The following is a 25,834-nucleotide window of genomic DNA, read 5'->3' as shown; positions in this document are numbered from 1 at the left end:
TAGAAAAATGCAAGGATGTGGCTGAGAGGTAGCAGAAATCAGAATTGGGGAAAGGATGTATTTTAACCTAGCACATGGGCCAATTTTGTGACAGCATATGCCCATGTATCAGCTAGCCATAAAATATATACTAAGCATAACTTACTTGTCTCTTGGTACAATGGTACAAGCACAACCCAGCACAACTGAGGTTGTGCTGAGGTGCATGGGTTTATCTCCGTGGAGGATCACAGTTCCTGAAAGCCCTGAAATCTGGCACCTACATGCAGCCTGTCTGCCTTCATGACAGCTCTTTTCAGATTCTGCTCCCCTAAAAAGCATCAATTTATTTCATTTGTCTTTTCATTGCTCTGTCACTTCCAAAAGTTGGAAGGAATTGAAGCCCGGTGCACGCGGGGGGAGCTGATGGATTGACAGTGACGTCTTGTACTAATCATCCCCTGGGAAAGCAGCCTCCAGGGGAAAAACATCTAAACTAACACACTCAGCAAGAGTAGAAAGAGATTAAAAACATGCAAATCATTGTTATATGATTGCTTTTTTTTTCCCCATCTCTCTTCTATGCTATTATCCAAAAATGGGGGCATTTCCATGAGCTCCATGAACCTGTGTATCTTGATCGGTCATTGCTCAAGGCTTGTCTCTCTCTGCTCAGCATAGGAAAGTTGGAGACCTGAAGACATCTCTAGAGGGAAAACAAACATCACCCCGGCTCATTTTGAATAGAGATCTTTTCCATATACACTAGACCTGTTTATTTCCATGTAAAGGGGGTAAAAATCAGTTCTGAACACTTCCCACCATGTTCTCACATACATTAAATATTTTCATTGACTTTCTTGGGTTGCTTTGGACTTCTTCCACAAGCTTGGCCAGCATCTGTACCCTGATACATCTTCTTAACTGTGACCAACTGTACTGGTTACTTAATTACTTATTTTAATTACCACTTTGTAGTGGTGTGTTACCAAACAGTAACAGTAAAAACAAATTTCCCTGTGGAACAAAAGACTACATCTAGACCACCAGCCCTACAGACCCCATGCATCTCAGACAGTAATATTTCTTTCTTTGCCAGCACAGAAATCAAACCTCCACAGATGGTAAAAACGAAGGGGAACAAAAGTGCACAAAGAAACAATTTCTCAGCAAAGCAACCAATTTGCTTTAAAAAAGACCTTAAGGAATTTCTCCTGAAGATCAGCATCTTTACACCCACTTGGAAAAACTATGCTATGCCTTTGCTGGAAAACCGTATTAATAAAGTCAGACTTCAGGGAAGAGGATGGGGCTACCAGAGCCTGCCTGGCTCAAACAGGGTTTGAAGCAGGAGGAGCGTGCTCTCATTCCCTGTGCACCACCCAGCAATCCACAAAATTCGTGCCAAACAGTAAAAAAAAAGAACAAACAAATGTGCAGCAGGCTTGTTTGCAGCACTCATGTCACAAGGGTTTGGAGAAACCAAGAAAGGAGCTTGTGCAGACTGTAGAGGTAAGGGAAGGAAGGTTTGTGGCCAGGCCCTGTCCCACCTCTCACCATGCAGAGGGGCTGGCAAAATAGCAGGGAAGGAAAAGGGGGCCTCAAGGCCATGAGTGTTAGACAGCCACGTTCCCACCTTCCCCTGTCCTCAGTACTGGTGGAGGACAGGAGGCAGGGGAGTATGGAGCTGGCTGCATCTGCAGCATGGCTGGAGCACCTCCACCCTGGTGGCCAGGGAAACATCTCTATCCTGATGGCCTGCAACTGAGAAACTCAACATTTAGCCACTTGGGGCTCAATGGTACCAGGTACCTTTCTGTTGGCTTCAGCTATCAGGCTCCAGCAAACTGTGCTGAAAATCGTGGGACAATCAGTGTGCTGTAGAAATTGTCTGGCAGCCAGAACCTAGGGGTCTTTCCTCAATGCCACAGCATCCACTGCTCATCCAGATCACACTAACGAACCTCAGGTGTTGCCTGAGCAATCTATCACCCCCATGGCCCTGCAGCAGTGTGGAAAGTGGGGGTGACCAGCTGGGTCACTCTGGGATCACCCTGTCGCAGCTGATGGGACAACTGGGAACTCCCACAGTGGTTCTTTGAAGCTCTCTCTGAATTTTTTCAGAGATTTTTTTTCCTCTCTCATTCTTTCCCTCTTTTCCTCCCCCCTCTCCCCTTCCATCTCCCTCTCTCATTTCCACTCTTCCACTCTTTCTTTCAATTTTATTTTTAGAAGGCTTTTTTAGCTTTTCTTTTTCATAAAGGATCATTTTTCTTTCTGAACACATTTGTTTGTTGTTAACGGTTGCCAACACTTTTGCTTTTTTGTTGTTATTGTTGTTTGTTTGTGAGTGATGGAACATCTTTTTTCCTGTTCTTCCCTCTCATTCTTCTCTTGAAAACCTCAGTGAAATATTCACAATATTTTTAATCCACTGAAAGCCACAACTTGGAGGCAGGTCACTATAAGGATTTCCATCCCAAAGAGGGGACTCTTTACAAAAGAGAAATAGAAATAGACGACCACCACCATGAGGTCTCTTTTAAACAATTCCCAAGTTCTGATCTCCATGAAAATCAGACTTCGCTTTCCTTATCCTCAGTTAAAACTCCCCTCCACAACACAACAGCAATAAAACAGATTGTTTTTCTCACAAGAACACAGAGTAACCAGGAGGGATGGATCCTGAGATCTGCTGATGGTTTAGGATTTATGGAAACTGAAACTCCCCTGCATGAAACACACCTCCTTTGCTCCAACACCCATTGGTGCCTTTCAAAGGCACCAAAGTGCATTTAAAGAAAAAAGACACCCACTCCAACAAATCCAGAACCATGATTTTAAGGGGCCGAGCAGTGGGCACAGAGATGCTGGGGCCTAACACAACTGAGAAAACAAAAAAAAACAAAACATACAAAAAGCCAGGAACTCTCTCCCCATCCCATAGTTTGGATACCCACGTACTCATCAGCCAATAATCATATGCACTTACCTTTCCTACACATCACTGCCCACATTTCTAAGCAAATCACTGAGAAAATCACAGTGCAGTTCCTATTTCATGCATCAGTCAGGAACAAAAACATCCCAGTGACACACAGAAACGCAGACTGGGTTTATATATAAGATGACAGGAAAAAAAAAATAACCTCTGTACTGTGAGAGCTGGCTGGCGTACATGTACGTGAATACTTCAGGGTGCACAAAAAACCTGAGCCACCACCTGCCAGGACAGTTGTATTTTGTCATCCAGCAGGCAGGAGGCCTCTTGTTGTAAACTGCCTACTTTAAATATATTTTGAATGAAAGCTGTAGTGTCTTTCAGAAGGCAAAATGTACAAGTAAGCTGTTTGAAGCTACAAAACATAGTCTGACAACAAAGTCTTGCTTTTCTCCTGCTATTGGTACCGATCCTGCTTTGGTTCATAAATGCCTTCAAAACGTTGCAATTTCCAATGCCTCCAGTTTTGAGCTTTATATTTGACTTGAGAGAACCTGATTTTGTTGCAGGGAAAAAATATGTATTAGTGAAAACAAGGTCCCCTAGCAGCAATAGATTTAAAATGAGGCTCCCCAAACATTATTGCTCATTCATGCCCTCTGGCAACCTCATACACTGCAAAGTGGGTAGAAGGATGTGACACTCACACCACAGCACCACCACCATGACCCAGACTGTGAGCATCTCCAATATTCATGTCTATACCTGCAGCTGTCATGGCACTTCTGTGCTTGATCTTCAGACTAAGAACAAAGAGAAGTCTCTTGCTGATGAATTCATCACCTGCAAGTGTTCAGCTTTCACTGTATTGTGACAACAACCACTGAGTGCAATGTACTCAGTGGGAATGTCTTTGTCAACAAAAGGAGAGTTAATAAGGCAGCCAGAACCGGTCTCCTTCTACTGATAACAGCCTCATCACTGACAGAGCTGGCTTCATGCACATTAATCAAAAAAGGCACTTGAAACCCTTGGCAGGGCTCATTTAGCTGTCCCCAGTACACACATCTCCATCTGAGCCACTTTTTTAGACTTGATACCAAATGGAGAAAAATTGGCACTTCTGAAGTGTGATGTATCTCTTCCTGAGGTAGGTCTGAAGCAGATCCCTGAATTGCACCCTAGAAGTGTCTATTTCTCTCTATTAACTTTAAAGGGAGTCTAAAAAATGCAGATATCCCAGGTTAGCTGAGATGAACTGAGCACAATCCGTACTGGTTAGTCACCCTGCTCATTGCTGTGATGCAGTCATCTGCATCCTCACAAAGGGAATTTTCACAACATTTTAAGACTGGATATAAGAAAACAAAATACCAAATCTAAAATGCAGGATCAGACATTACAAGGCACATTTGATTTTGGAAACTGTAAGCACAGCCAGGATGCTGAAGCTAACAGTGCAGCAGGTCAGCTTAATAACTCCAGGTGAGTAGGACCCAGTATTACCTGTCACAGGAAAGGTGGCAGCCTAATGCTTGGGGATGCTTGGGTACTAAGAAAAATTTCAGTGGTTCCTGTGGAAGAGGCAACGCCAAGGTTTTCAACCAGTCCTTCAGTTTGATGGTATCCAGCATGGGAAACTGAAAATTGGGCAGATCTTTAAGAAGTTCAGCACTTCTTTTCTGTGGAAATGACTCTTCTTTAAGATATTGAAGGTTCAACAACCAAAACGCAGGCACCCACATTGCTGTTGACATTAAAAATATTGGTGGGGAGTGGAGGCTTTTGCTTCCTGGAAGAGGACTCTATTGAGGTGTGCTCTTTGGGGTGAAGGTACATGTGTGGTGCAATGGTACGGCCCCAGTTAACCTTCACTGACCTCCAAGCATCATGTTTTGGCACCCAAACTTGCAGCTGCAGAGTTTTCTGATTCAAATCTCAAAGTAGTTAATAAGAGGGAGGCCACTTGCACGTGCAGTAGGTCTGCATATACCATCAAAACATCTTTCCTCCCCAAATCTCATCTTTTTTTTTCTGAGTCTAAACTACATGCAACTTAGCCCAGCTGTGACGTTTGCCCTCCCAGAGCCACCACAGACCCTGAGCATCTGCTGGTACCCTGAACTGCAAAAACTAACTCTGTAGTTTTAAACAACTCAGAGGCAGAGCAAAGTCTGGTTGGACTCCAAAGAAGTCAATTTGAGATGATTCTTTGAAAGGCTGAAATAGCAGCAACCAAAATCCTGAAATCTGGGGGTATTTGCAGCAAGGCAGCTCATGACCAGCAAAAGCTAACAGTGCAAGATGTAAATTGCCCCTGGTTTAGCAGCATCCCAGAATTGTGCAGAATTGTGCTGCACTGGACGAGGAAGAGGAGGAAGGTGAGAAGGGGAGGCCACACACTCCCTGTGCCCAAGGGGTGTTATTTTGGCAGTTCTGTGGTCTGTGCTGATGGAGGGTGGTTGGATCTGTTACCATGTGAGATTGCACACAGAGACACAAACACTTCCTCTGCAACTTTGGCAAGGCTGATCTGCCATCAGCAAATTGACTCCTTTGTGGAGAGAAGTGGAGAAACTTCGTGTATAGGGAGAAATTGTGTTAGATTTATCTACTGTACTTCATATGAAAAAATCTTTCTCTGAGCAAAACCATCTTTGTACTGAGCCAAGCAAGAGCCAGAGGCACACTCCGCTCACCCCGACAGCCTTATCCCCTGCCTTGCCTCCCACGCCATCACCCGCCAAGTATCTCCATACCCTGCCCTGTGCCTCCGAGGTTCCCACACATTTTCTCCTTCATTTCACTCTATTAAAGCACTAATTGATTGACCAGATCACGAGAGCCCAGATCTCTCCCCCGGGATGCTGTTGCATTTGCAGTGACAACTGAAAACAGATTATGGATGGGCAGTTTTGCACAGCAACTCATTAAAGCATCAGCAGCCGTGCTGTGAGGATGAGATCTCCGTGTCCTGTCCCAGCATGTCCCTCTGCTCTACCATGTTCGCAGCGGCTCTGAGCCCCCCTCACCTCCCTGCACACCCTTCCCAGTGCACTGCAGGACGTGCTCCTTACTCTACTTTTGCTGCATTCAGGAAATAAAATGCCGTCTGGAGCAAGTGCTCTGCTTCCTCTGGGATGTTCCTGTCTACCTGTCCTTCCTTGCAGGGAGGGATCTAGCTTTGGCTGACCCCGCTCATCCACCAAAGCTCATAAAAAACAATGTATTCCTCCCCCTGAGGAAAGGTATAGGGAGGCCTGGGCAAATGAAAAGGTTTTCCCAAGCCCAGAACACACAAGGAGCTGCAGAGATGCTCTGCCTGCAGGACAGCCTGCTCCTCCAGCTGTCCCCCCCCAAAGCTGCAGAGGCATTGCTCTGGTGGAAAAATGAGCAGATCCCCAAGCGGCATCTCCCAGCCACAAACACCATGTTGGTATTCTGGTCTTCCTGCTTCCGAAAAGCAGCCTTATTTATCCAAAAACAACCAGCCTCCTCCTGAAAGCCAGTAAATTATACTGGGTGATATCAAATGCGACAAGTGGGCACCATGTCTGAGTGGATGATACAGTGCTGTCCCCTCTTGCAAAACAAAGCTTCTGGACATCCTTGCTCGGGCTGAAATGTTTAGTGCTGGCTGAAATGATGTTCCCTGTAGCTTCCATGTGCACAGAGTGAAGAGAGAAAAAAAACTGCAGGCAGCAGTTTGCCTCACAAATGATCCCCATGCAAAGTATTGACTTTATAAAATAATCTCATCAGTGCTGCTGGGTACAGAGTTTATTCTGCATCCAATGCAGATACAAACCCGTTGTTTAACAATTCCAACTTGTTCTTACTTCAAAAAGCATTTAAGCCAAGACAGAGAGGTTTGTTTTAATTAAAAGCCTATAATTCAAGATTATTATTGCTCCTGTTCCTGTTGCTTACCCCCAGACACTGGAGATTCCCTATGCTATGTTCTGTGCAAAGTATTTAACACTTACTCCCGGAGGTCTTTGCACTTAAAAAAAATCTGAGAAAAAAGTGTTAATGAATACAAATCCCCAGTTCCTCCCCTCTCTCTCTCTCTCTCTCTCTCTCTCTCTCTCTCTTTTTTTTTTTTTTTTTTTAATCCCTCTCCCTCTCTGGGAATGGCAGGGCACAGTGGATAGATTTGGATTTTATTTGGCAAAACAAGGAGCTAATATTTACCAGTAGCAATGTTTGCCTTTTCTGTAATGCTCTTGATCTAAAGAGCTTTGCAGACCTGAATGGCCATGCACTGGAAAGGCCTCTAAACCTGTTTGTACGAAACACAGCCCTCTGAGCGCTCCACTGGAACTGCACTTGTCTTCCCTGAGCTCTGGAAAAACAAATTCTCATGCCTGAAAATTAATCAAATAGCATCTCTCTGATCATGCAATGGCAACCAAATCACTGCAAATCACTGCCTGAAGCATTAAAGACAACCAGCTTCAAGGCACTAAGTGTGAACTCCAGCAGGAGCAGCTCAGAAATGGTGGCAAGGCAAGGGATGGCCGACCACTCTTTAAAAATACAGAGGGAAAAAGATGGAGAAGGAAGAGGGCAGGCACTCTGCAAAGGGCTAACACACCTGCATGGGGCCAGGCCCACCTCCTCCTATCAGCTTCTGAAACAGGGCTCATTAGGTACTCCAAAAATCTCATCTATGGTCATTTTTCACAGAACCACAGACTGCTTTAAGTTTGCAGGGACCTCTGGGTCCATCTGGTCTAACCCTCCTCCAGCAGGGCCACCCAGAGCAGGGTGCCCAGGACCACCTCCAGGTGGCCTTTGAAGATCCCCAAGGAGGAGACTCCAGCACCTCTCTGGGCAGCCTGTGCCAGTGCTCGGTCACTGCACAGCACACAAGTGCTGCCTGGTGCTCAGAGGGATCCTCCTGTGCCCCTGTTTGGGCCCACTGCCTCTGGTCCTGGCACTGGGCACCACCGAAAGGAGCCTGGCTCCGTCCTCTTTGCACCTTCCTGTCAGGTATTTATGGACCTTGATGAGGTCCCCCTGAGCGTGCTCTTCTCCAGGCTGAGCAGTCCCATCTCTCTCAGCCTCTCCTCACAGCAGAGGGCTCCAGGCCCTCCAGCACCTCCGTGTCCCTTTGTTGGACTCCCTCCAGTAGCTCCAGGTCTCTCTCCTACTGGGGAGCCCAGCACTGGACACAGGTCTCCAGGTGTGGCCTCGCCAACGCTGAGTGGAGAGGAAGGATCACCTCCCTCCACCTGCTGGCAGCACTTTGGCTAATGCAGCCCAGGATACCATCAGCCTTCTTTGCCCAAGGGCACGCTGCTGGCTCATGGCCAGCTTGGTGCCCACCAGGACCCCCAGGGCTTTCTCTGCCAGGCTGCTTGCCAGCTGGGTGCCCCAGCCTGTCTTGGGGCCTGGGCTTGCTCCTCCCCAGGACTGGACTTTGTGCTTCTCCTTGCTGAACTGCAGGAGGTTCCTGTCACCCATTTCTCCAGCCAGGTCCCTCTGGATGGCAGCATGGCCCACTGGTGTAAGCACCACTCCTCCCTGTTTGGTGTCACCTGCAGACTTGCTGAGGGTACACTGCCCCGCCATCCAGATCATTGGTGTTAAACAGGACTGGGCCCAGTATTGACCCCTGGGGTACACCACTAGTTTTTTCTTTACTTTTTTTTTTTTTTTTTCTGCCCCAAACCAGAAAGAGCAGGGCTTTGCTGGCTGCTTCCGGCCTTCAGACTCCTCCTGCCTGTGGTCCTGCGTCCCAAGGAGTGGCTACCAGTTACAGGGCAGCTCTGCATTTTGGAAAAAATATTTTCAGTGACAGTTAAAGATATTTGTGCATGGGTAGATCTTACTTCCATTTACAAACAGTCAGCACAAGGATAAGAAAATAATTTTGAAGCAGAGCAGGAGGCACCTGAGGATGGTTTCTGCAAAACAGACCTTTGTATGTGCTTCATCTTGCTCAGGAAAGACAGACATTCAGAGATAGGGGAAAGTCAATGTTTCCTCAGCAATCCTGATATCATAGGTCTATATTGACTTGGCCTGAAATAGTATTTGCAGGGATGATTTTTCCCTCCCTCCTCCTAACTAGCTCCTGACCAGGCTGAGGGACCTGGGAGAGCCATTCTAACTGGAGCAGAACTGATCGCCGCTACCTGAGAAAGCAGGAGTCAGCTGCCTTTAACACACCCCAATACAACTCAATTTAGAGCCCACATGGGAAATCAAGGAGGGAAAATACATCTGAGAGACCCTTCGTGTCTCTAACACCTGCCAACACACAGGTCTCAGCCAAATCCCGCTTATCCTGAACTGACCATCACACTGTGGGCAATGTGCAATAGGACGGATGAACTGTTCCCCTATTATTATTGCAAGCCAGTCTTTTCCATGCATGATCTCTCTTTCTCCTTCTTAGTCTTCCACCATTTCTACCCCCTCCTTGTCTCCTGCAGCCCCACTGCTGTTGTTGTGAGATCCTTCCCCTCCGCAGCTTCTGCCATCTGGAGCCGCCTTCCTGTGTCCCACCAACTCGCTCCCAGCTTCGTGTGGAGACACACCACCAGGCCCTCGCCTGTTCCTCTGAATCCCTCTCTCCTTCTGCTGCTGTTTATTATTTAACTCTGTCGTTACATTATTTAAAGCATTATTAAAGTGTGCTTGGAATACAGTCCTCACAGAAGTGGCACCTTTGGAGCCAAAATCACCCCAGTTGGAGGGGAGCTCTTTGGATGAAGAAGAGGAAAACACTTTCTGGATGACAACATGGATTTTCTCCCCTGGAACTGATGTAATGAGCCTCAAGATGCCTTTTGCTGCCCGCAGCTTTGATGTGAGATTTCTCAGTAGCACTGCCTGGCCAGCTGGCACCATGGTGGAGTTGTCCCTCCTCATGCCACCCTGCTGCCCTTGTCACCCAGGGCCACTCACAGCCACAGGCCTGTGGGCACCATTCCCTCCTCAAAGTCACTCTTTGGGATCACTGCAGGGGTGAAGTGCTCTAGCATCAGCCTGAACTCATTCTCTCTCCAAGCTGTTCCTTTCCCAGCAAATGTGAAAAATGCACGTGGAGGGGATATGAGGAACCAGCCAGGCCCTGGATCTAAAAAGGGCTTTGTTTCAAATCAGATGTATCCCACAGGAAATGATGCAGGTATGTCACTGCTTTGCTTAAAGACAATGTAAAACCCCATAGATGGCTTGGGTAAAGCCAGGTAGGAAGGGGCAAAGGGAATTTGTTCCTTGAACAGTTCTTCCCTACATATTTCTGGGGAGGGTATTGGGAAAAAATACTGTATTTGCTGTGAGTTTTCCTACCCCAGGAGCAGCAAAATGTGAGAAGAAGGCTTCTCTTCAAGTGCTTTGAAATCCAGGAGTGTGCTAGGTAAAGAGATGTATTTTTACCTGTACAAGTAAAAGACCATGAACAACTTTTTGGAGGCCTTGGAGCACTCGTGCAAGTCAGTCAAAGCTTTGTTGCCTGCAGACAACCCCAGGGCTGTCCCCCTACCATGGGACCAGTTACCTGGGGTCTCCACACTGTTCACTCATCCCACCACAGCCTGGAGTGCACAAGGGCCAAGCTTGCTGCTGCAAGAAAGAGCAAGGCAAATCTGAGCCCAGGAGTCCTGCTGCTCAAAATCCAGAGCACACATCCTCTATTCCTCGCTGACCTTTAAGCAAAGACACCGCAAGCATTTCCAAAGGGCTGAAGGATTACTAAATGGCATGGTTAACCTGGGAAATGAATCTTAGGGTGGGCTCCCAACCTCTCATCTTACCCATGAAAGAGCTCAGCCCATGAATGTGATTTTCCCAAGGGGTATCTGTGCTTCATGAACGGCTGCAGGAAGCCAGTCTCACCACTGGCCTGCACTGCACCATTGGCTTGGTGGGACTGGTCAGTGCTTCCTCCTCTCCTTGTTGTTCACAACAAGGAGATGGGGCAACAGAACATCCATGATTACCCCAATCCTGCCCTTCGTAAAATGAGTTTTGCCCTTGCGTCCCCCTAGATATATTACAAACCACTGTAGATTCACCAATGCCAAACTCTTGTTTTGAAAATGGAATACTGGAATCCAGACCCAGATTTCCAGGGTTATTTATATCACATGCTGGGAGACCAGGAACAAGTTTTAAAGGACTTTAAAAGACATTTACAAAACTCCACCCAATTCAGCCTGAACAGTGCTGGAGGGCAGTAACAGAAGACAGAAATGTTCATATTCAGGTTTGACTCTTTTGACTCACATAAACTTGGTAACAGCCCAAGTTTATTAGCAAGCAAAGGCTGTTGGGTGATCAATGAAATGAGCAGTAATCTCACAGGAAACCACACATTCAATCCATTGGCAAGAAATGTGCAGCATTGTGGTTTGGGAGATTTTTAATACTTGCCATAACAGCCTGGACTGTCCTTGCTTTTCCAGAAAGGTCTAATCCTGTTTAAAAATCACAATGCACGGCAGATCCCACTGCCAAACCTGCCTCCCCCTCTGATGCTCAAAACCATCAGGACCAAATCACCCCAGAGCAGCAGCAAGGGCAAACTTTGCATTGGCACAAAATAGACCCATCATCAAACTCAGACCTGAATCCTCAGTCTTTGTCCTGAATTCACTGCAGAAGCATCAATCTAACATGACCTGCACAGAAAACCTCACTCTGCTTGGAGCCTCCTTTCACCCCAGCCAAGGGATGGTGAACAGCAGCACACTTCTGTAAGCAGAGCACAGGTTTGAGGTTCCTAACTCAAAAGAGTCATGGAGAAAAATGTTTTTATCTTCCAAAAATTAATTCCAAAATGCCCCAAGATGTGTTGCACAATTAACTTGGTGTTTTGTTGTGTTCAACTACAGCTCGTTTACAGTATGTGCTCACCCTTCCTCCATCATAGGGCTCAGATGAGAGCAGGTCGCTCCAGCAACATGGGCTGATGATACTCAGCAGACAGCAAGAGGAACCTGAATACCCTTAACACAAGCATTCACCCTAACAAAACATTTTGTGCTCCCCAACAAATCACTTCTGGAAGCTACTGATAGTTGGCTAAAGTTGCATTTAAAGGAATTACCACTTACCTGCCAGAATATGCTGTCTATTGTATTTCCCAGAAAGCCATCTCTGCCTTCTGATGATACCAGTTTAGGTCCCAGAATGGTCATAAATTCATCAAAATCAACCTGGCCATCCCCTGGAATGAAAGAAAATATCAATATTTTTACTGAAGTACCACTTAGTGCCAATATCTGACAGGCCACCCTGGACCGGCAGCACATCACGAAGCCATACACACACGATGGCACCTGCTACATCAACTTCATGGTATGTACAGACCCTAATTTGCTGTAATCCCAATGGATGGCCCATGTTGTAGCATATCCACACTTGAAGACAAGATCAGGTGATGCACAAATAGAGATGAACTGACTGTTCCCCAGCCCCAGAGAGTTTATAGGCAAGTCACTTCTCCAAAAAAAAAAACAATTTGGCAGGAGGACAGCTGCCATTAGCACTGCCAGCGCTCTTCCTCTATTAAGAGACGCTAAAGAGCCAGGTCTCTGCAAAGCTTTTACAAGGCCAACCCCATCCTCCAGAGGAAGGGAGTACACGCGGAGGGAAGAGCCAGACTATTACGAATCCACCAGGCATTTCATTTCAGCTTTCCATCAGCATCCGTCTCTTAAAAGCCCTGTGTGCTCAGCATGCAGAGCAGGCAGTGTAGACACAGCTTCAGTGCCATTAGCAGGAAGGGGAGACTGCTCCTACCATTAATGAACTGAGCCTACGCAGTCCCAAGCCCCTGCAGTATATTGTATGTTTTGTAAATGAGGCATGTGGCTGTTTGAAGTATATCTAAGTATTATATCAAATATAACTCTTCCCTTGGAGAACTTCTGTGATGCTTAATGAAAATGGCAAAAAAAAAAAAAAAGAAAAAAAAAAAAGAAGGAAATTCATGCCTGTTGAAGGATCTTAAAAATACCTGCTTCTCTGAACAGGATAGTTTAATGTTTGCATACCTCTCCTTTCTTTATCTTTCTCTAGACATATCCTCCCACTTGCTACCAGACCAGTTAATACAGGCAGATATATTAGCCCTCCTTCAAGTCCGGAAATAAAATCACAAACTGTATGACTTTTCACTGTGTTTTTTTATTATTATTTAAATTCAGCTGGAACTGACTGGATGCACCCCTCCACGTAGTTGCTGTTCTAAATTATCAGGTGTGAAAAGTGTCTAAAACCATCAGACCAAAGCAGATCAATGCAATGGCTACTATTAAAATGTCACTATTGACTGCAGTACCTGCAACAACCCCCTGTAACAGCTTTGTGCTGCTGCTATCTGTCCTTCTTATTATATTTCATATGCTTGATCTGAGCATATGCACCACTGATTGAAATCTCTCTGTGTCTTTATCTTCGCAGAAACACAATATGAAAATAAGCAGAGTCAAAGTGCTCCTTTGCCAGAACAGTGATATCTACTCACTGAAGGGCTCTGCCCGTAATTTTGTGAAGACAAGAGTGAATATTCTGGGGATGAGCCAGCAACGGGAGCTCTGAAAAGAAAACCCAGCAGGGATTCATAACAGCTTTCATCCTTTAACATGCAAGAAGACCCCATCTGACTGCTAAAGTTGCTCAGACCTTCAGGTTTCAGCATGTGCTGAAGGGTTTTGCAGGCCTGGAGTGGGCTGAGCACTTGCAGGATGGAGCTTATTTCTGGGACAGGTTATTAAGCAGAAAAGGAAAGGAGTGGGGACCCCATCACTTGGAAAGCCGTTCTTTAAAATATTTATGGGCTATGAGAAAATGTGTTCCTTTTGCTTCCCCATGGGAGACATCATTTTATGACATCAAGTCGGATTGTATCAGTCACAGCATGTTGGATCACGTTGGGGAAGGTAATGCAAGGTGACAGTGGGTTCGGGGCAATTTGCATTGCAGTACATCACTTCAAGGCAAAGGCAGTAAGAAAAACATACACTATGGTGCAAATTGGGTTAAAGAAATTAGCAAGATTAGCAAGAAAACAATTTGCATTTTAAAGAGGTTCTAGTACCTGCCCGTGCATATATTTGCTCTATCCATATCTGACCCCAAAACACTGAGTTATTCAATTTGAGTTTTCTACAATGTCATTCCATCCATGGAGGAAAGAAAGGACTTAGTCCTACGCATGACTCATGAGAAAGCAGGTGCCAGGGCTCCTGGGCTCTGCATCTGACTCAGAACAAGACTCTGGGCAAACCCTTGCTCATGACTTCCCTGTGCCTTCGCCAGGGATCATAACTAACTTCATGGGGTTTAATTATCAGCTTAATTATAGCACTTTCCATAACCTCAGAGAAGAAAGATGCCATTACAAATGCATTATCCCCTTACAGACTGCTTTTTCAATTTACACTGTTAACTAGCAAGGAAACCAAATCCCAAACACTTTGCTTGGTAGAAATATCCCTTTAACATTCATTTTAAGCTGCAGAAAGCACATGTTCCTGCCATCAGGATCTCAGGAGACTACAGCATCAGAATATCAAGGAAGAGAACTCACAGTTTTGGCTGAAAATTCCTTTTACAATATTCAACAGCCAGGAGAAAAATATTGTAAAAACCATCAGATAGGCTCCAGCTCTGCAGCACTGCAAGGTTGTTCTCCACAACCACGGCACAACCAGGCAATACCTGATACCCATAACTCTGGTAGGATCTACAAGCATTCAGGACACCCACCAGCTCCCGGGTACATGCAGCTTGAAATTTGTTATGGTGTACAGTCAATTGATGTTTTCCTCCTCCTCCATGCCATAATCTTGTACACATCATGGTACATGCTGATGTGCAATGCACAAAGTGAGCATCTGTTCCGGAATCTGCATTGGAGGCAAATCATACACTGCACACATCCCCACGTTTGGCTTTGCTGCGCCTACAGATGTCATTTATATTCAGAGCAGGTGATGTGCAGTTTGTTCAGAAATGAACTTTTTGTCAGGTTTGAGGGATGAGAAGAAGGGAGAAGGATACCAGGCTGGAGTGTGTGTGCTCCTGCGCTGCTGTCACCTTTCCTTGCTCCCTTCCATGACCTATGTGGCAAGCTCCAAGTAACACCGCCATCAGAGGCGATCCCACAGTCCCAAACCCTCTGTGCAGGTGCCACCTGATCCCCAAACTACTACCCATTGGCTAACTAACAGTCATTGCAAGACTGATTTTAGCAAAACACCTGAGCTTAGCTTCACCTTCCTTTTTAAACCACCTAAACCATTTCTTTATTTACTTACAGTTATGACCTAACATTTTTCTTCTGCATAATGCTTCCTCCTAATCCTGGCATTAATGTCACAGGGCAAGAAGGGGGTTAGCAATCATGTGGCTGAACCTTGCATGACTAAAAATATGACTCAGAACATCGCTGGCCACATCGTCAGAGATGAATTAGATCTGCTTATTATTACAAGTCTGTTAACGTCGGCTGGGCACTAAGTGTTTCCAGATACCCACAAAGGTTTACTCCCTGCGAGGCACTGTCTCAGTTCCAACAAAAAAACAGACAAATGTGATAATAGAAAGGAATAGCAACCAGCTGCACTGCCGACAACCCTGGGAACAAACATGTGAGGATGGCTAATTGCTCCAAGGGATGCCTGACAGTACACAGCAACATCCTTGGGTCCTTTAGGACCCCTTTCACCATAACCATGCACGGACAGCACAGGGCCTTGGACCTGCTGCCTGCTCAGCACTTGGACCAAAGCTGCAACGCATAATTCTGGCTCACTGGGTGCAGAAAAACCTTCGGAATAATTTCATTCAGAAGTGCTCTCACATCATCCTGATGTCCAACATCCACCCTCCACCAAGTGCAGCCACGGAGTGGCAGCAAAGAGCAGCATGAAGCTGGGAAACCCAGCTCTTTCCCAGCTATCCCAGACACTGCAGCTTTTGACCTGAGTGCCCCAAGTCCGCACCTTTGAGAAATGGGCATTAGCTCTTCTAAATTCCTTGCCTTCCACCCCAATTCATTCATATTGGTGTGGTGCTTTCAGATCCCCAGGCCAAGGAGAGTTTAAGATGCTAGTATTTGCTCTTACTGGAGATGCTGAGCTTCTCTGGTGTATCAGAGCTGAGCATAGAAAATCACAACCCTCTCACTCTAAGCTGATGGGTTTTCAGCTCCAGCCCAAGGATTTCATAGAACCACAGAATGGCTGAGGTTGGAAGGGACCTCTGAAGATCATCTAGTCCAACCCCCCCTGCCAAGCAGGATCACCTAGAGCACATTGTGCAGGATAGCATCCAGGTGGGTTTTGAGTATTGCCAGAGAAGGAGACTCCACAACCTCTCTGGGCAACCTGTCCCAGTGCTCTGTCACCCTCCCAGTAAAGATGTGCCCCCTCATATTGAGCCAGAACCTCCTGTGCTTCAGTTTGTGCCTGTTGCCTCTTGTCTTGTCACTGGGCACAACTGAAAAGAGACCGGCTCCATCCTCTTGATACCCTCCCCTCAGATATTTATACACATTGATTAGGTCTCCTCACAGTCTCCTCTTCTCCATGCTAAACAGGCCCAGTTCTCTCAGCCTGTCCTTGTGTGACAGGTGCTCCAGTCCTCTAATCGTCTTCACAGTCCTCCTCTGGACTCGCTCCGGTACTCCTACGTCCCTCCGGTACTGGGGAGCCCAGAACTGGACTCAATATTCCACATGTGGCCTCACCAGGGCTGAATAGAGGGGGAGGATCACCTCCCATGACACTCTTCCAAATGCAGCCCAGCATCCCCTCAGCCTTCTTCTCAGCCACAAGGGTTCACTGCTGGCTCACAGTGAACTTGTTGTTCACCATGACCTCCAGGTCCCTCTCTGCAGAGCTGCTCTCCAGCAGGTCAGCCCCCAGCCTGTGCTGGTGCTTGGGGTTATTCCTCCCTAGGTGCAGGGCCCTGCACTTGCCTTTGTTGAACTTCATGAGGTTCCTCTCGACCCAACCCTCCAGCCTATCGAGGTCCCTCCAAATGGCAGCACAGCCCTCTGGGGTATCAGCCCTTCCTCCCAGCTTTGTGTCACCTGCAAACCCACTGAGGGTGCACTCTGTTCCTTCATCCAGGTTGCTGATGAGCAAGTTGAACAGCACTGAACCAAGTACTGGCCCCTGGGTGACACCGCTAGCCGCAAACCTCCAACTAGACCACACCACAACCCTCTGAGCTCTGTTGTCCAGCCAAACGCAAACCCACCTCACCATCCATTCATCTAGACCACACCTGAGCTTGTCTATGAGGATGTTGTCTATGAGGAGACAGTATCAAAAGCCTTGCTGAAATCAAGGTAGACTACATCCAATGCTCTTCCCTCATCTACCCAGCTAGTCATCTCATCATGGAAGGATATCATATTGGTCAAACATGACTTTCTCTTGGCGAATCCATGCTGACTATTCCTGATCACCTTATCCTCCACATGCTTGGAGATGACCCGCAGGATGAGCTGTTCCATCACCTTTCCAGGGATGGAGGTGAGGATCACTGGGCTGTAGTTGCCTGGGTCCTCCTTCTTTCCCTTTTTGAAGACCGGCATGATATTGGCTCTCTTCCAGTCCCCAGGCACCTCTCCTGTTCTCCATATCCTTTCGAAGATGATGGAGAGTGGTCTAGCAATAACATCAGCTAGCGCTCAGCACCTGTGGGTGCATTCCATCGGGGCCCATGGATTTGTGGATGTCAAGTTTGCTTAGATGATCTCTGACCCAATCCTCTTTGACCAAGGGAAAGTCCTCCTTTCTCTGTACTTCCTCTCTTGTCTCCAGAGTCTGAGATTCCTGAGGGCTGATCTTAGCAGTAAAGACTGAAGCAAAAAAGGCATTCAACAACTCTGCCTTCTCTGTATCCTTTGTCACCAGGGCACCCACCCCATTTAGCAACGGGCCAACATTTTCCCCAGTCTTCCTTTTCCTACTGATGTATTTGAAGAAGCCCTTCTTTTTGTCCTTGACATCCCTTGACAGATTCAATTCCAAATGGGCCTTGGCCTTCCTTGTTGCATCCCTGCATACTCTAGCAATGTCCCTATATTCCTCCCAAGCGGCCTGTACCTTTTTCCAAATGCTGTAAACTTCCTTCTTCTTTCTGAGCTTCACCAGGAGCTCCCTGCTCACCCATGCAGGTCTTCTGCCCCCTTTGCTTGCCTTCTTGCTCATAGGGATGCACCAATCTTGAGCTTGGAGGAAGTGATACTTAAATACTGACCAGCTGTCTTGGACTCCCCTTCCTTCCAGGGCTCTACCCTGTGGGATTCTTCCAGGTAGATCCCTGAAGAGGCCAAAGTTTGCTCTCCTTAGGTCCAGGGTTGCAATCCTACATTTTGATCTGCTTCCTCCTCACAAGACCCCGAACTCCACCATATCATGGTCACTGCAGCCAAGGCTGCCCCTGACCCTCACATCTCCAACTAGTCCTTCTTCATTTGTTAGTATGAGGTCCAACAGCACACCTCTCCTTCTTGGCTTCTCCACCACCTGTGTCAAAAAGTTGTCACCGATGCACAGCAGGAACCTCCTGGACTGTTTGTGCCTCGCTGTGTGGTGTTCACAGCAGATATCAGGGTGGTTGAAGTCCCCCATGAGAACCAGGGCTGGTGACTGAGAAGGCTACTTGGAGCTGTCTGAAGAAGACTTCATGTACCTCCTCTTCCTGATTGGGTGGCCTGCAGCAAACACCCACAACAGTGTCAGCCATGGTAGCCTACCCTTTAATCCTTACTCCTAAATTCTCAACTCACTCTTTGTTCACCCCTGGGCAGAGCTCCACGCATTCCAGTTGCTCTCACATAAAGAGCAACTCCGCCACCTCACCTTCCTGGCTGGTCATTTCTAAAAAGCACGTAGCCTTCCATGACAGATTCCAGTCATGCAAGCTATCCTACAATGCCTCTGTAACTGCAATGAGATCGCAGCCTTGCGACCACACACAGATCTCCAGTTCTTCCTGTTTGTTTCCCACACTATGTGCTTTAGTGTACAAGCATTTCAGGGAGCTGAAATGCTTCTCTCTCATGCTGCATGTGTATGTATAGTAACACTTCAGATGTCTGTCATTCAACTCAGTCCCTCATGGGGCAGACTGAAGGGCCTCCCCTGTGTGCAGTTCCTCAAAAATTGGAGTGCAGTCCGGTCACTGGTCCAGTGGGCCAGTTTTTGTCCCTCTTTGCCTTCAAATCTAGTTTAAAGCCCTGTCAATCAGCCCTGCTAACTCCTGGGCAAAAATCCTTTTCCCCCTAATAGAAAGGTGCTCCCCATCAGGAATCAGTAGGCTCAGTGTCATGTAGACTTTCCCATGATCAAGAAACCTAAAACTGTGTCAGTGGCACCAGCTTCGAAGCCACGTATTGATCTTCTGGGTTTTCCTGTTCCTTTCAATATTGATCCCCACAACTGGAAGGATGGAAGAAAACACTACCTGTGCACCTGATCCTTCAACCAATTCCATCTTCCCTAAGCTCCCTTCAGTTGAACAAAGGGGAGGAAGGATGGTTACCTTTGTTGAAGGAGGTTTAGCAGAAAATGTGCAGGTGTTTGCCAGCAGGCAGAGCCTTGCAGCCAGTCAACCAAGGAGGGCAACCACAGCACAAAACACCCCCAGCTGCAACCTTGCACCAATACAAACTACCCCCACGTAGCCTAATCCCTGTCCTTTGTTTGTCCTGATGCATTTGTCCTGGATCTTACAGGATCTACCATAAGCAACGATCCTGGCCTGGATCTAGAAGAGGAGAGGGGAATCAGGCTGAGCAAATCCCCATGTCCCTGATAGCAGCAGGCTGCATGTGGGCTCTTGCAAACTGCCCTGCCAGAGCTCTCTAGCTTTGAAGATATAATTAAATGCTGAGTGGAGCAGTAGCATGAACCCATGCACCCTCCATCCTGTGGGAGAGCCTGACCCTCAGCCTTCAGTCGACTGCTGTCTGTCCAAAAGCCTCCAGTTGGAGCAGCTCCCTTGCAGAATGTAATTAAATATTCATCAGGCTGGGAGAATGACAGAGTGGGAGAAGGGACAAAAAGAGAGAGGAAAAATGTGCATGGATTGCATTGCCCGTACCTAAGGGCAGAACAGAAACTTGTACCAGCTTTTAGTGCCTTCTGCATTAAACTGGGACCCTGCACAATCCCACCTGACTTCTTCCTGAGTAAGTCTTTTCCCTCACCAATCTCAGGATAATCTTGTTCTTCCTCCTCCTGAAAAGTTTTCTGCCATGGCACTGAAGTGATGCACACATTTAAATGGAGATGAGGATCTGCTGTGTGTAGACTGATAAGTATTCCCACATTTTTTTCTTGAGTTTGACCTCCAGAGTGCAGCTAGGTGATATATTTAAAGTTAATGAGCTAGTTGCTTGCAGCTTGGGTCCCAGGCGCACACAACACTCCTGTTTATTTTTATTCTCATAATAGCTAGCTGCAGTGACTCTCTGTCCCACTCTGTGTCATTGTGTGCGTCCATAAAGTAACCTGGGCAATGATAACACAGTCTGGCAGAGGATGTTGCTGCTGTGTCTTGGACTGATGCAGAGATGTGCACAGACTAGCTCCATCCACGGGATATTTCTCAGGTGAGCATTTCAGTTTCAGAGATGTTAAGGTCAAAGGACAACAGCCCGACCACCGGCATGACCCAGAGAATTCCTCCCTAATTACAGCCCCAATCCACAACTTCTTCCAAAGCTGGGGAAAGTCCTTCATAAAACTGTTGACTTCAAAAACAGTTTTAATAAAAGAAATCCATGAACTTGGCTGAGAAGAACCGATAAAGCTCCTCTCCAGTAACCATACAGTTGTTTAGCAGTGGGGAAACTGAGTCACAGAACATCATCTGGCCAAATGTTCCCAGAGAGGAGACACTGGCAGAGCTAGGTGCTTGACCTCCCTCACCTGCCAACACAGTGATCCACGGGCATGGACCGTGCCACCATGTGCCCTGAATGGAGAAGGATGACAATGAACATCCCCTATCTCCAAAGAGGTCTGTTTGCATTCCCTGGGAGGTCTGTCCCCCAAAGCTGCCTGCACAGTGTCTCTGATATCCCCAAACAAGGCACACATAGAAGCTACCATTTCTAGTTTCTCTTGCTCCTGGGGGACAGTGAGGGCATATTGATTGGCCACTCTTTTACTGTTTACCAGCTCTGTTCCTCATCCTCATGGCTTTATTGGGTCGTTTTTGTAGCCAGAGCTGAAGGAAGGGATGAAACGTCTCCACTGGGGCTCCCTCTCTCCCTTAAGGGCACCTCCAAGTCCCACAGTATTAGGAGCAACTGAGCAGGGCTGGCTGTGTAGTTCAATTCCAACTACATATAGAAGAATAGCAAACTGTACAGACATAGTTTCCCAGAGAAGAAAATTTGCATGGTGTCTCAAAGGCCTGAAGAGAGCCCAGGAAGATGGAGCTGGGGGTGCATCCCTAACTGCACTGAGAAAAGGACCTTGAGAGTCGTTCAGCCTGACAGCCCCTTGGCTTCTCTGGCAGGGAAGGGGAAACAGCTGCAGAGAGCTTGTTTGCTTCCTCACTAAAACCAAAAAATCTATTAAGTGCCCATATTTGCCCAAGGAGAGTTTGTCCAGGAAAGACAGTGATGGAGGAGGATGAAGGTGTGCCCTGTTCCTGCTCCACTGCAAGCACCAGAACAAAGAGGATGCTAGGAGAAAAGTCCAACAAAACCAATGACTTTGACTGCAGTAAAAAAAAATAAAATCCATCAGGCACCATGTGAGCAGTGTGTCAGCTTCATGTGACCCCAGAAAGCCACAGGCTGACCCAGTTACTGGCCCTGTGCTAGCTGTCCTGCAGGGGAAGGCAGTGCACGGCTGCTGCCTAGGGCTTGCCCTGCTGAGCCCCCCGCCCTGCTCTCTCCCCTCCAGGACCTTCTCCCCATGCAAAGGCACACCGAAGTAGGGCCACAAGGGCTCCCTTCTCAGGTCTTTGCAGAACTGGCTTCTGCATCCTGCAAGCTGTAACCAGTCGATCCCTTTGCCAAGTGGATCAAGAGGAGCAAAATCACATCCTGTCTACACCAGACTTTAATTAGTTTTGCTCACCAGGCGATCCCTGCGTGCATCATGGCAGCTATCAGACAGCTCTGCACAACTTCAAGACGGCCGGTAACGAATCACAGGCTTGTTAAAACAGAGGAATGTGTGTGCTCCCTGTAGCATATGCATGCACTGCGTCGAAGACAGATTTTGATACTACTTATGAACCTCTTCCCAGTACTGAGCTGCAAATCTGACTAGCTCCACCAGCAACAATAATTTCTCTTCATTCTTTGCAGTGAGAACACATAATGTGATAATCTCCATTTTACAAATCAGAGCAGACATGGAGAAAGTGGCCTCTATAAATAAAGACAAGTCACATCAAATACATCTCACCCACCAAGTCTCTCAGCTCAGCAGCACACATTAAAGGACAAGCACACTGAAATGCTGCTAGATCATTTCTCATACACAAAAATCACAGGCTTCTGAGTACAGAGGGCAAGCCCAAAGTCTGCAACAACCTGTCCATTCTTTCTCTATTAATTTTGCACTTTAACATGGAAATTGTTTCTGGTTTACCACAACCAGCCTGGCTAGAAGGGGAGGAGGAGACGAAGACATAAAAGAAAGAGAGAGAAGAATGTTTTTAGCCTTTGCAGCTTGTGCATGCCATCATTGTCCCACACAGGGCATTGCTAGCTGATCTTCCAGACAAGAAAACATTTGTCCATGTATCATCAAAAAGCAAATCATCACCCCTCCTGCAGGCTGCAGTGGAAAGCTCAGCATTCATTTAAAAATGAAGAGAGATTTGTTTTCTCTCCAGTTCTCCCTGTTCATGCCCTTCAGTTGTCCCCATCCCTGCGGCACCATCCAGCATGCGGAGCTGGGGGAGTACCCAGTTGAGTTGGGAGTATCCTGTTGTCCCTTCCCTGGCACAGGGAAGCGAGGGCAGCCAAACCAGAGCAACAGTGACACAACAGCTCAGAGAACTTTTAGGGAGATTGCTAGTATTCTGACACCATCCCTTGATGCCTCCCAGTTAGGTTGGTGTAGTTTATTCCCTTCCCAAAGGGGATGACAGCAAGTGTCAGCATGCACCAGAGTAGCAGGCAAAGCACAGGAGAGCAACAAAACTGCAACCCCACTGCAGCCACGGGGCTGCCTGAAGCTGGCTGTAGCTCAGACCTGACATCCACGAGAGCTGCCTTCCTTCGGAAACTGCTTTGCCAGGGTCACTATGTATAGTTTTTTGTCTTCTTCCCCCCTCTAAAATTTATTGGTCCACAAAAAGACTTCAAAAAGCAGCTTGGGAATACTCAGAATTTGAATTTGGGATTTCTTTTAAGTTTAATTGCTTGGTAGAATGCCACAAGAAGTGCTGTATTGTCACTGTTACTGCTGATGTGTCACATAATGTGATGAAGAGGTAACAGGTAGCTTGCTTGTACACTGATGGAGCCAGCTTGTCTTTTGCTTGATCAAAGTATTTCCTGTTTGTACAATAACAAACAATTTGACACACTGGATTTTTTTTTTCCAGTCGTGTGTTAGCCTGAAGTTATTTTTTCAGGGTACTGAAAACCAGCTGCTCCTCTAATTAGTACATTGAGTGCTTATTTTATTCCTCAGATAAAAGTGTCTGATGTTGTAACGAAACAGTTTGACACTTAAGTCACACATTAATCTATTTTATTGCTAATGTCTGCTTAAAGAGTAGGCATCCCGGATAAGGCAACACATTTAATGTGCCATTTCTCTGCATTTTTATTAGCATTACTGCCAATTGGAAGAATTTACCAAAAAAAAAATCCCTTGCCAGCAAATAAATATATAAAATATTTTACTTTCCACAAACTGACAGATCATTTCAGGTCATTCTCCAGATTGCAGAAAGAAATATATGCACCTCTCATAGTTTGCAATGTTTACATCATGTAATCCCTAATTATGTCTAAGGATGAAGCAAATCAAGGGTATAAACTAAGGTAAAATCTGGCCTCTATTTCCAGACAAGAAAAGCAAACAATATGTCCCCATAAGGCACAACACGCTGGAGAGGTGCCCACCTATACTGAACAACCTTCTGCTGGCAAACAGTCATGCACCACCTCTACTAAGATGTAAGCAAAGCTTTGGTCTAACATGAATCATGCTCAGAGCAATGGAAACACTATTCCTCCCCTTCCTTCCCAAACAGAGGCATTTTTGCATTAAAAAACCCTTTGCCTTCTTTTCTGTTTTGGTACTTAATCTCCCCCATCACAGCAATGCCACAGCCTCTCCCAGTAGTTCACGGAAGGGTATTTCTGATGATTTATAAGCTTTCTCTAGAGACCTTGAAATATTCCAAGTATATTCTCATTTTTCTCCCTAATTCAGTTTTTATGCCAGCTATACTATTTTCCCCAGTGGCAGCTGCCGTCCTCTCCAGCTGCCTGAAGCACACCTTGCAGAACACCATGGCGAGTTGGAAAATAGGGTGGAGAAAGTGTTTTTAGGAAATGCATTGGATACTCTGGCCTCTGATGCCTGCCTTCCTCCGGTGAGACCAGTCAAGAATTAGATATTCAGTAGCAATGTGGAAGCCGTGCTGGGATGCCAGATGCAGCTGGGAGGCTGAGCCTTTGCAGGCCAAGGGCTTGCCCCATGCTGCCGCAGGCTCCTACTGCTCATCTCCTGTTGCAGCGCGGGGATGAAACATCTCCTGCCCCAGCAGGCCAAATTTACCCCGGCTATTGGGGTAAAAAAAGCCAAGTTGGTGTGCATCCACATGGTTAGCCTCTTGGGAATATTCAACGACCATCCCTGTTGTTTCTTATCATAGGATTTGCTGTGAGTTTGTAATTGCACACACACGGGAAAATGCATATTGTTCTTTTTGCCAGCCCCAACCCACACTGACACCCATCTTATGGTTTCTTGGCTGAACTTCTGTCCCTCTCCCCCAGCCCTGTGGCAGCCTTGCTGTGCCATGGCATTGAACCCAAGTTTCTCCATGTGCCATAGGCTTTGTGGCATAGACCAATCCTCATCGCCATAATCCCGATGGACAGGAGTATCCTCTGGGCCCTGGAGGACATTTGAGAGCTCTTGAGCATCATTAGCATCACCCCACTGACATTCCCCGTGGGCAAATCCACTCATTACTATCATTTCCACTATGTCACTGCCAGGGCTGAGACACAGCCCAGCATGTCTGCAACATCACCACATCCATGTTTAATGGAACCTGCAATATTTGAAATTAAATTATCCCTTGGGATTTGACGTGGCTCTTAAAATTTTCGTGGGGAAAGAGAGGATGCTTCCACCTGTCCCCCACTCAGAGCCGAGAAGAAAAGGGAGGAGCAGAAGAAGAAGGAAACGAAAGGCTTATTTTCCATCAGAAGAATGCAGTCAGTATAATAGGGATGTAGCCAATCATAATAAAACAAAACACAATTTAGAAAATTTTTAAGTGGTGGCCAAAGCGAGCAATTCATGACACAAAGACAAAGGTCAGGTAATCAGATGCCTGACAAATTTCCCTTTTGGTTTCAGCTGCTGTCAGGAAGCTTCTCGGGGAACATGGTCTGTGCTTTGCTGCACGTATCACTGCACCAAGAGCAGGATTTGCTCCCATGAGTAAAGACAGATCTGGCTTGGTCAGGACGTAAAACAAGAAACCTCTAGGGAGAATAACAGACTGAAGGGGAACACTGCAAGCAGCGCCTTGGCATCAAGGCAACCCGTGAAGGCGATCCCTCCATGCCAGTAACACAGTGGTACCCTGGTGAGAGGCAAAGTGAGAGGCTGCTGGGGTGACATCTGTGATGGGAGGGTGATGGCAGCACTCATCACCTTCATGGAGGCATTAAAACCCTGAGACATCTCTGAAGGCATTCTTAGCAAG

At 46.8% G+C, this 25,834-nt stretch overlaps 1 protein-coding gene across 1 annotated transcript in view; it reads right to left on the bottom strand.

Moving 5' to 3' along the window:
- The window catches only part of CALN1 (calneuron 1), a gene marked incomplete at both ends in the record, with an annotated part of 109,933 nt that overhangs the window by 41,184 nt on the left and 42,915 nt on the right, over positions 1–25,834 (bottom strand). The window contains one exon of the mRNA XM_084299871.1: positions 11,992–12,104. Coding sequence (XP_084155997.1) covers positions 11,992–12,104 — 113 coding nt within the window. The remainder of the gene's footprint in view (positions 1–11,991; positions 12,105–25,834) is intronic.

This window comes from Netta rufina, assembly GCF_964035555.1.
Source record: "Netta rufina genome assembly, chromosome: 21".
Taxonomy (NCBI): Eukaryota; Metazoa; Chordata; class Aves; order Anseriformes; family Anatidae; genus Netta; species Netta rufina.
This window is presented reverse-complemented; position numbering and strand designations above follow the sequence as displayed.